Below are 12532 nucleotides of genomic sequence, written 5' to 3' on the forward strand. Positions count from 1 at the left end.
GTCCGTCACACTTTGTGTTTAGGTTTCGAAAAATGCTCATAACTTATATGTCGCTTCAGATGTAACCTTCATATTTGGTATGCATGTGTATATGGACAAGGCCTTTCCATACGCACACAAATTTTGACCCCTTTGACCTTGAACTTAGGGTCCGCGATTAGGTTTCGAAATCTGCGTTTAGGTTTTGAAATCTGCGTTTAGGTTTCGAAAATGCGTTTTTCTGGGGCATATGTCATCCTATGATGACAGCTCTTGTTTATTTATTAGAAATAATAGAAAATACATATTTTCAAAAATTATTTCGATGATCACTCGTGTTTCGAACTCTATAATCAACTGACACAAATATACTCAACAGTTTTCTTGATCAGCAGAAAGTGTTGCATTTTCAATTTAGTTGTTTTGATAGGGCTTACAAATGTGTATCTGCAAAAACCGAGCCCAATGCATGTGCGTGGAGGGTCGTCCCACATAAGCCTGTGTAGTCCGCACAGGTCAATAAGGGACGACAATTTCCACCAAAACTGGATTTTCGCCAAAAAGAGACTTCCTTTAAACGAATACAATAAAAGGTGAAAGTGTCGTCCCCTGTTAGGCTTTTGTGTGACGACACTACATACACGTTAAGCCTGTGACGACACTACGTACACGTTAAGCCTGTGACGACACTACGTACACGTTAAGCCGTGACGACACTACGTACACGTTAAGCCGTGACGACACTACGTACACGTTAAGCCGTGACGACACTACGTACACGCTAAGCCGTGACGACACTACGTACACGTTTATCCGTGACGACACTACGTACACGTTGAGCCCCGTTTTCTACAGCGAGGCTCGTTTAAGGTTAACATAAAGTGTCTGTCTAGTTTTCTCGCCAGTTTAGTTAAGTACGTTTGTTTGACAAAAGACATAAATGTCTTCCAAACTTTCGTTATATTTAAGTGTGTTCAATGATTTGCGGTGAGCGTCATGGCACGGTACGTGCACAGTGTACTGATATTATGAACATGGACAATTTATCAGGTATGTCGATCCAAAAATGCTAATAAATGGACTATCTGATATCAACTTATTCCGTTTCATGTGTTGTTTCAAATCAGCTCTTGTGTGATTTTAATAAATTCTTGTCTATTCGTGTCTACTTTACCGAATACCGAATTAATAAATCTGAACCGTTGTCTCCAAGAAAATCCACACATAACTTAAAGCATCTAATCGGATACTTTTTATGTTGATTGAGACATCATTATACACCACTATGTGTATCAAAATTATATAAAATAACAACTGCTAGTATCGGACGGTATTAAAAGAGTATAGGATCTAACTGGGTCCACATGCGGTCCGTGTATACACAAACACTATGAATGAGCGGCAAATGTCCATACACTAATTTCGAAATATGTAATAGCAGATGTTAGATTGGCTGGTTGTCAGATTGCTGAACTGCCCCCCCCCCCCTCCCCCTAAACAGTTTCTGTCTCGATTATTAACTGTGCCTGTAACATTTACTGTGGCAGTAGTTACATTTCCTTGGAACAGTTACTGTCTCGAGGGTTACCCCTTGAAACAGTTACTGTGTCAATAGTTACATTTCCTTTTAACAGTTACTGTGTAAATAGTTACATTTCCTTGAAACAGTTACTGTGTCAATAGTTACATTTCCTTTTAACAGTTACTGTCTCGAGGGTTACCCCCCTGAAACAGTTACTGTGTCAATAGTTAATTGCCTTTTAACAATTACTGTGTCAATAGTTACAATTTACTTGAAACAGTTACTGTGTCAATAGTTACATTTCCTTTTTAACAGTTACTGCGTCAATAGTTACATTTCCTTGGAACAGTTACTGTCGCGAGGTATACCCCACTGGAACAATTACTGTCTTGAGGGTTACCCCCTTGAAACAGTTACTGTGTCAATAGTTACATTTCCTTTTAACAATTACTGTGTCAATAGTTACATTTCCTTGGAACAGTTACTGTCGCGAGGTATACCCTACTGGAACAGTAACTGTCTCGAGGGTTACCCCCTTGAAACAGTTACTGTGTCAATAGTTACATTTCCTTTTAACAGTTACTGCGTCAATAGTTACATTTCCTTGGAACAGTTACTGTCTCGAGGTATACCCCACTGGAACAGTTACTGTCTCGAGGGTTACCCCACTGAAACAGTAACTGTGTCGAGGGTTTCCCACTTGTAAGAGTCACTGTCTCAAGGGTAAACACCCTTGTAACAGTTACTGTGTCAATAGTTACATTTCCTTGGAACAGTAACTGTCTCGAGAGTAACATTTCCTTGAAACTGTTACTGTGTCGATAATAACCTTTCCTTGGAACAGGTTCTGTCTCGAGAGTAACATTTCATTGGAACAGTTACTGTGTCAATAGCGATATTTCTTCGGAACAGTTACTGTCTCTAGAGTAACATTTCATTGGAACAGTTACTGTGTCAATAGTGACATTTCTTTGGAACAGTAACTGTCTCGAGGTATACGCCCTTGGAACAGTTACTGTCTCAAGGGTAACCCCCTAGTAACATAAACTGTGGCAATAGTTACATTTCCTTGGATCAGTTACTGTGTCGAGAGTTACATTTCCTTTGAACAGTTACCTTGTCGAGAGTTACATTTTCTTGGAACAGTTACTGTGTCGATAGTTGCCTTGCCTTGAAACAGTTACTGTGTCGAGAGTTACCTTTCCTTGGAACAGGTACTGTCTCGAGAGTTACATTTCCTTGGATCAGTAACTGTGCCGAGAGTTGCATTTCCTTGTAGAAGTTACTGTGTCGAGAGTTACATTTCCTTGGAACAGTTACTGTGTCGAGAGTTGCCTTGCCTTGAAACAGTTACTGTGAAGAGAGTTGCCTTTCGTTGGAACAGGTACTGTCTCGAGAGTTACATATCCTTGGATCAGTTACTGTGTCGAGAGTTATATTTCCTTTGAACAGTTACTGTGTCGAGAGTTACATTTCCTGGCAACAATTAATGTGTCGAGAGTTGCCTTGCATTTAAACAGTTACTGTGTCGAGAGTTACCTTTCCTTGGAACAGTTATTGTCTCGAGAGTTACATTTCCTTGGATCAGTAACTGTGTCGAGAGTTACATTTACTTGGAACAGTTACTGTGTCAAGAGTTACATTTTCTTGGAACAGTTACTTTGTCGAAAGTTGCCTTGCCTTGAAACAGTTACTGTGTAGAGAGTTACCTTTCCTTGGAACAGGTACTGTCTCGATAGTCACATTTCCTTGGAACAATTACTGTCTCGAGAGTTACATTTCCTTGGAACAGTTACTGTGTCAAGAGTTACATTTCCTTGAAACAGTTACTGTGTCGAGAGTTACATTTCCTTGGAACAGTTACTGTGTCGAGAAAGTCCAGCTTGGCACGCGGTGCATACATTCGGCACAGTAGGTGCAGAGTTACAGAATGTTATGTTATTGAAATATGCTTGATCGTCATGCAAATGTAGACAGAAACGACTTCATTTGAGCAAAGGGCATTATTTATGTAACATATTGTACTATAGCTAAACAAATATTAGTATTAATATTTAGTATATTTTGCAATAGTTGCACGTCACATACAAATCTTTTATGCATATGATGCAATCCGTTTTTCAATAAACATCTGCCGAATCTAGCCTCCAAATCGATAAACGAGCAAATTCATGAAATCGATTTTTTTCAGAAGTCACATCATCGTTTTAGTAACATGTAAACGATGAAATCCCCACCGGCCTCGATCGAATTTTCCCATTCATAACTGGGATTCCCCTCCATTCATCGTCTGCTAATTGAAGTAAAATTGGAATCTAGTTTTTCGTTGTCAACGTAACTCTCTTCGAAAATCAAGTGAGTTATGACTAATGGACACGCGCGATTGATGCATTGTGAAAAACATCGAGTTAACGTTAGTTTGTAGTGAACTGCACCACTTAGGCTGTAGCTCGTACGACTTGGGATCGCGGTATATATGTGAGTTACAATGAGGCTCGTGAGGCAGTTATAACATTGTATTCGCTCGATTTATCAACCGATCTACTGCCATACGTCAGACATAGCTACATGTTCTGTATGTTATGAAGGTGTGCTAATAAATCTAGCGCCTGGATTAAATATCTGTTTTACAACAAAGGAAAGGGGTTTGGACGCTACTATCAATCGATAACTGAATATTGTTGCGGATATTTCTCATTGTTTAAGTGATTTTCCGGACGTGAACAGACTCAAACAAATACTATGAAGGAAATAGTGGTGGGGCTATTCGTGCAAGGTGAGTCTGTCATATTATTGTTTATCCATACATGTTTTAATCATCACCATCGTCGTCATCACATTGACGCTGTCGTTGTCATCATCATCACCAGGATTATCGTCGTTTGCGATTAACAAAGGATTCATGTGAACATCAATTAATACGAAAGTAATACTACCTCAATCCGACAATAAGACATTGCTTTTGATACTATAATAATCATCATCATCATACTATGTAATTATGTAAACATGTAATAATGATAACGTTTACGTTGGGGAAGGGATATACAGTCGTTAAGTAAATTAATACATTAACTAGAATGTAAAGTCAGCTGGTAGTATGTTGGTGTGTGCGTTTAGATAATTATTTGGGAATAGCAGTTATTTTCATATTTCATCTATTTTTGACAGGTACATTTTACCTACAACAATCGTAGGCACTGATACAGTGTTTTGATAAATCCATTATTTGCAAGATGTTTCTGGGAAAGGAATCTCTTGAACTAGTTATTGTACTGTATACTATGATTTTTCAATCTGTAATAAATACGTTCTGACGGATGTTTCACGCATGAATACATGTTACATCTATTTTTGACTCATCTGAATTAGAGGATAAGATGCTTTGCCAGAGAAAATTGATGGTTAAGTAAGTGTGCTCTATATACTTAACAACATGATGCTAGTTGTAATGTATACTCTATTTCCACAGAAACGCAATATATCCATCTACGATTTATATAAAGGAACTGGTTCACAGAAATAGAAGAAGATAAAGAAAATAAAGAAGAAATTAGTTTAACCCCACCTGGGCTAGAACCACTTACTTTTGGATTTAAAAGCTTTCGCCCTCACCACTCTGTTAAGCGGATTGTTATTCAAGGCCGTATGTGTTATACACTTTTTTTACGATATACTAGTATAACATAAACAACAGAAACACACGACATTATTTAATCGTTTCGCGTTTGTAACGTTTTATTATTTTTTTCAATTTCTCGTGATTTGTCTTAAACGAAAACGCATTTTAAGTGGGGATCTATATCATTTGTGTTATTTTGCTCACTTATAATAGGCGTTCTTTAATTTATTGAATCTTTTATACAAAGTTGGAAAATTGTTATTCAATTGTGACAAAAAGTTGCACAAGCGTATTTAATGTAATTACAGTGTTGAAATATTTATATTTTTTTTTCCAATATTTGTTCACAAGCCCCGCTAAGAATTCCTTTTTTTTAAATTTAGTTTTACTATAATCAAAAAATTAATGCACGTTTTGTCACTGCTAATCATACTAAATTATCGCAGAAAAAATATGATAAATAGCAGTAAATGTTACTAGTACAATTGCTAGAATATAAAACTAACTCACAAGAACATATTAGCACATTTATGCCTAGCGTCTAGAAAAAAGGCATTGGCAAATAGCGTAGACCCAGATGAGACGCCGCATGATGTGGCGTCTCATCAGGGTCTGCGCTGTTTGCTTAAAGGAATTTCTGTAAAAAATATTCTAAATATAGAAATAAATATACTAGACATCCCTAATTTTGGAAATAAATTGATCCATTTAAGAAGTATGGAAGAGTCCACTAGGCATAAATGGGTTGATCCAAATCTGTGCTCAGGGTCCAATTATCCACCATCGTATTTTCTATGCAACCTTTCAAAATCAATAACGATTACATTTCGAAATAAAAATATCATTTATTATTAAAAGTAATCCATTTCAGAACACTCTTCAACAATCATTATTGTACAGTTTAATATTTATTTTAACGAGCATACATATATTTGTTATATTTATTCGTCTTGTTTATGAAATACTTCTGCATTTTCAATTTTGTGTTTGGTGGCGTTTTATTTGTGTCTTCACTGTATTCTGTGTATGCTTATCTATGTCTTGTTGCTGCGCTGGTCAAGACGACTGAGCAAAGACGTACGGTGGCATAAAGGTGACATTCACTCCTCTTTTTTTAAATTGCACTCTTCTTTTTTCTATCTCGTGGCCACGAGTTAGCTAAGTCGGCATCTCGAAATCACGAAATAGAAAAAGCACTCATCTGTTTTATATCTCGTGGCCACGACATAGCTAACTCGTGGCCACGAGATAGAAAAAAGAGGAGAGCAAAACTGAATAAAAGCGGAGTGCAATTAAAAAAAGAAGAGCGGTGCAGTAAATAAAGGCAGAGTGCATTAAATAAAAGAGGAGAGCATTTTCGTCATCTCGAGATACCGACATAGCTAACTCGTGGCCACGAGTTAGTCAACCAATCTTGTTCCCTCAAATTAATAAGTCAATGAAAACGTCCCAAAAGCAAAGCTTGGATATAACATAACATACTACTATTAGTACTACTATTACTTCTACTACTTCTGTTGCTGTTTTTGTTGCTGTTACTACTACTACTGCTCTACTGCTACTACTTCTACTACTACTACTACTACTGGTACTACTACTACTACTACTACTACTACTACTACTACTACTACTACTACTACTACTACTACTACTACTACTACTACTACTACTACTACTACTACTAATACTACTACTTCTACTACTAATACTACTACAACTACTACTACTACTACCACTACTACTACTGCTACTATTACTACTATAGCTGCTTCTGTTACTGCTCCTCCTCCTCCTCCTCTTCCTACTACTACAGCTACTGCTACTGCTGCTGTTGCTAGTAGTAGAAGTAGTAGAAGTTGTAGTAGTAGTCATCGTCGTCTTCATAGTAGTAGTAGTAGTCGTAGTCGTACGACGGTCGCCGTCCGGTCGTCAGTCGGTCTGTCGTCCATCAGTCGTCCATCGTCGGTCGGTCGTCGGTCGGTCGGTCGTCGGTCGGTCGTCGATCGGCCGTCGGTCGTCCTCCTGAAGTGGTCCGTCGGTCGGCCATCCGACGTCCTCCGTCGGTCGTCAGTCGGTCGTCCCTCGTTCAAACATCGGTCTTCCGTTGGTCGTCCATCAGTCATCCCTCGGTCGGTCGTCGTCCATCGTCCGTCGGTCGGTCGACGGTCGGTTGTCCGTTGGTCGTCCGTCGGTCGTCCGTCGTGGTCCGTCAGTCGTCCATCGTCGGTCGTCCGTCGGTCATCCGTCGGTCGACCGTCGGTCGTCCTCTGGAAGAGGTCCGTCGGTCGTCCATCCGGCGTCCTGCGTCGGTCGTCAGTCGGTCGTCAGTCGGTCGTACCTCGTCCAAACATCGGTCTTTCGTTGGTCGTCCATCAGTCGTCCCTCGGTCGGTCGTCGTCCATTGTCCGTCGGTTGGTCGACGGTCAGTTGTCCGTTGGTCGTCCGTCGTCGTCCGTTGTCGTCGTCGCCGAAGTGGTTTTCGTAGTAGTTGTAGCAGTAGCAGTAGTAGTAGTAGTAGCAGTAGTAGTAGTAGTAGTAGCAGTAGTAGTAGTAGTAGTAGTAGTAGTAGTAGTAGTAGTAGTAGTAGTAGTAGTAGTGGTAGTAGTAGTAGTAGAAGAAGTATTAGTAGAAGTAGAGGTAGTAGTAGTAGTAGTAGTAGAAGTAGTAGTAGTAGTAGTAGTAGTAGTAGTAGTAGTAGTAGTAGTAGTAGTAGTAGTAGTAATAGTTGTTGTTGTCGTCGTCGTCGGCGTCGTCGTCTTTTTCGTCGTCGTCGTAGTAGTAGTTGTAGTAGTAGTAGTAGTAGTAGTAGTAGTAGTAGTAGTAGTAGTAGTAGTAGTACCAGTAGTAGTAGTAGTAGTAGTAGTAGAAGTAGTAGTATAAGTAGTAATAGTAGCAGCAACAGCATCAGCAACAGTAGTAGTAGAAGTAATAGTAGTACCAATAATAGTATGTTATATCAAAGCCTTGCTTTTGGGACGTTTTCATTGGCTGATAAATTTGAGGGAACATGTTAGTATTTGATTGGCTGACTAACTCGTGGCCACGAGTTAGCTAAGTCGGGATCTCGAGATGACAAAATTTCTCTCCTCTTTTATTTTATGCATTCTGCCTTTTTTTACTGCACCGCTTTTTTTTAATTGCACTCCGCTTTTATTTAGTTTTGCTCTCCTCTTTTTTCTCTCTCGTGGCCACGAGTTAGCTATGTCGTGGCCACGAGATAGAAAAAAGATGAGTGCTTTTTTCTATTTCGTGATCTCGAGATTCCGACTTAGCTAACTCGTGGCCACGAGATAGAAAAAAAGAGGAGTGCAATTAAAAAAAGAGGAGTGAATGTCACCTCTATGCCACCGTAAAGACGGCCAGTGGCGTTATGCATTTTTGTAGCGCTAGTATCAGGACGAACAATTATGTTTGAGATCAACGGCAAATATTAATTAACATCCAACATGGTGGTAAAATGTTGTTTTCTTAACACAATTACTAAATATCAATAACAAAATGGTACGGGCATAAATCGTAGCAAAATTTACTATAAACGAAAAGAATATTAAAAAGCATTAAATACAAGAATAACTCGTCTGGAAATCAGAATCGAATTGTCATTTATATCGTATTGGCACTTGTAATTTTAAGGGAAATTTTAAAAAGGTATTAATACAAGTGTGCACCGGTGTTGTGATTATCCTTAAGATAAAAACGTCTATTCTGTAAAAGTACGACTGAAGAAAACATGTTCGTAATTAACTGGAAAAATGTTCAAGACATGAACAATTCAAACACTTTGCTTTTTAATTGGGTAATTGCTTCAAGCTCATTACACAGAACGTTTTTTTATAACTCCCGTACAGAATTTTAACTCATTGATGCTCTTCTTACATCTGGGTCTGGTTGGGTAAACGTTGAGTGTAAACGAAATGATACGCGACGAAGTGCATTCGACCATCTGTTTTGAGTTTGAGTTAATATAAGTTTCAAACAGCTCTGTTGTCTGATTTGTGACGGGGGGGAGGAGAAAAAGTTCAGAGACGGTGGACAAATGATTGCGTTTATCAATCCAAGCGCCGAAGCGCTGTTGTAAAATGTCGTCATTGATAAGCTTGTGCGCACTGCACAGGCTAATCAGTATGCACAGGCTAATCTTATTTAACATGCATTAAGCCCCGTTTTCCCTGAAAGCAGCCAATATGTACATATTTCAATGATAAACACTAGATGGCCAAGCTGTTAAACACTATTAGTCATATAAACCCTCTGCAGTGTACCAGTGGTGAACTATAAACATGCAGATGTTTAGGCATGGAGTAAAAGTCGACCACAGACCACTCGGTCATCCGTGCTCATACAATGAGGGATGTATTTTATACTTTGTTTAAGCAATCCTCGTAGTATCCCAAAATATAACGGCGACAGCAGAACTCTCCAAATTATTCCATCGTTTCGCGTTGCAACGCTTTATAACTTTCAGGTTTTCAAATCGTCAAAAGATGCATATAATGGCTATTTTAGAGCATGTTAAATGTTCAGTTTTACTGTTTCCTCACAAATATTATACCTAAAACAAAATTTGCGAATCTGAAACAACTTATTTTAATTTTCTCAATTTACCAAAACGTGAAAAGGCCCCTTTAACATCAAGGTGCGAGCTAAGGAGTCTGGGACCAGAATCCTTGTAACATGTCGTACGCAGACACAAATGTTGGTTCGTAAACAAGTTGGGTGTGTAATTAACCGTTACGAACAAGACTGGCGGCAATACCCAAAGGTGTGGGTGGTGTTTTATTGTAAGTCACCGCTTTAATTAAAAACTACGCAAATAAAGAAACAGGTACATAAAACGTATGGAAACAACGAAACCTCCGACACTACAGCAACACCAGACTTTTTTTCGGTCGAGAAGTTAACAAACTGTTTAAAGCCAACAGGAAATCAATTTTTGTTTAAAACTAAGCCGTTATGCCAGTACGGAAAAGCCATTATTAAGCATAGCCGTTTAATGTAGTTATCGACAAGCAATATCGATATATGTCTGGCAACGTTATATGCGAATCACTTTGATATATTCATAATTTAGTACAGAACATTTTGTCGGTAAATTAATATTTGAGAGATAATAGCATTTTTATGAACTGATAGTCGTTTTTTTTTGTCATGAAGAATCTGCCCGTGTAATCAACTTGGTTAGGACTGAGTATTTTTTGTATTATATAATATTATAGCGAATTTCATTATAACATTATTCAGTTTTTTTTCCATTATAAGAAAATTATTTTCATTCACATTAAATTAATTGATAAGTGAACATCATTTGAAACACGCTCTTTGAAAACGGGTTATACATTTTTGTCTATAAAATGTCGTCCCATCTTAGCCGTTGCAGTCCGCACAGTCTAATTTAGGACGACACTTTCCGTTTTTATTGTATTGTTCGTTTAAAATAAGAGCCTTCTTGGTGAAAATCTCGTTTAGGCGGAAAGTGTCGTCCCTGATTAACCTGTGCGGACTCCACGGGCTAATCTGGTACGACACTTTACGCACATGCATTAAACCCCCTTTTCACAGAGCGCGGTCCGTTTTAACGACACCACCATTGGTATATAAAAGCGGTCAGCGTTGTTTGTTCCTACGGATAAGGTACGGATTTTCCATAGTTCTAAAGATCGGTTTGTATATTAGTCTTTGTTAGTTGGATTTTTCGTCTTTTTGCCTTTGTCGACAGTTCTTCAGTTGTTATTATCACGCAGGGTTTGACATAAACTTTTTTTAGAGCAAGACCGTCGGACCAGCTCCTCTTAAAATGTACTAGCCCGAACCTGATGTTTACTAGACCATAAATGACATAATAATATCAAATTAACACAATTGTGTCATGTAACTGTTTAATCAGGATTTATCAGTAAATAATCAGTGAACACCAGATTTTTTTTATGCATAGAGTAAAACAATAAAATATAACTTTTTTTTTGCTTTTCTTTGTCAAATTCAAGCCATGGGAACTGACTCGATTTTCCATCTTGGATAAAATTGATGTGTTCGTGTTTCTTCATATTTACGTTTCGTGTCAGTTTGAGCGTCAGATTCTTTTTTATTAACTGATTTGTCGGACGAAAATCTGAACTTGAACAAAGCCATTCTTTAAATAACATTCTCTTGTCTGCTACGCAAAAATGTTTACATTGACGATACCGATTTTCGATAGAAGTCGTAAAATCATGCTCTACAGTTTTACGACACTGCAGAAAATCATTAATATATATGACAACTTGACCAATGGAAACCAGCAATTTCTGCAAAAAGCTCTCCTTTCTGTCTAAAAATACCGATGAATCATGTGAATGCTCCGCGTTTATTTAAATACACTAGTTTTGTTTTAATGTAATGGATACGAGAGTAATTTTACACATTAAAAATAAAGGTTTTCACAGCAGTTAGTTATAGTTATATATATGAATCGGTATAGATTTGTTCATGTACGACCAGTCGGACAAGCTAGCACGCAGTTTTACTAGCCCGACCACCGATCTTACTAGACAATGTCTGTTGGACGTGCCTTAGTGTCGAACCCTGTCACGTCGGTCATTAAAGGCCCTATAAAGGTGACGATCCGTAATTATTAACCGATTTTTAAATATTTTTTTCATATTTTATTTATAAAGGTTATCACATTACCATAAAAAATGAGCAATACAACTTGTTTTGAGCTTAAAATACAGTGTCCTCCAAGTCAATTGTGTTTACAAACAATCAGTTTATTTACATCGCTGTTTACTCGGGAAAGTGAAAGTGAAAGTAACTCAGACCACCAAAAATATATCGTTGATTTTCGACGTTTTCCGGTATCACTCAAAAAGTAGGTCTCTTTTAAATGGTTAAAATGTTTGTAGTACTCTAATAAGTTTCTTTCTGTTGGTAAAAAGTTGTTTAAAATAGAATTAAAATTGTAGTTTTCTTTCGGCTATTTTTAGCATATGTCACCGCTTTGAGGCTTCACATCACGTTAGTTGCATAGTTGTAAACATTTCTTCCAAATATGAAACGGATATATCTTCCATAATTCTTGACAACGTTGCCCCTAAGCTGTGTTATTAGCATTTTTTATGCAAGAGTAATTGAAATCCGGTAAAAATTAGACCAGTTTATATGCATAATAATTGGATTTGTCACCTTTATAGGACCTTTAAATAAACTCACATTTTTCATTGGCTAGCTGGGTTACCGGTACTCCATGCTGACAAACGTTCTATTATAAAAATCTTAAAACCTATGGCTTATTAGCTGTTATTTTACCCAAACACATTTTCTATCTCCCATTCACTCACACACAAGGACGCCACGATATTGGACCGAGTTAAGATTTGTTACCTTTATTTTATCCGTAAATGGAAACTGATTTTGTGAAAGCAGCATTCTGC

The 12532-nt window shown here is 37.9% G+C and overlaps 1 protein-coding gene across 1 annotated transcript in view; it reads left to right on the forward strand.

Annotated features, from left to right (window-relative positions):
* The first annotated feature begins 3817 nt into the window (after positions 1–3817).
* Positions 3818–12532, forward strand: part of LOC127869109 (uncharacterized) — a 55440-nt gene continuing 46725 nt past the window's right edge. Inside the window, exon 1 of the mRNA XM_052411447.1 lies at positions 3818–4277. Coding sequence (XP_052267407.1) covers positions 4244–4277 — 34 coding nt within the window. The 5' untranslated portion in view covers positions 3818–4243. The remainder of the gene's footprint in view (positions 4278–12532) is intronic.

This window comes from Dreissena polymorpha, chromosome 1 (genome assembly GCF_020536995.1).
Source record: "Dreissena polymorpha isolate Duluth1 chromosome 1, UMN_Dpol_1.0, whole genome shotgun sequence".
Classification (NCBI taxonomy): domain Eukaryota; kingdom Metazoa; phylum Mollusca; class Bivalvia; order Myida; family Dreissenidae; genus Dreissena; species Dreissena polymorpha.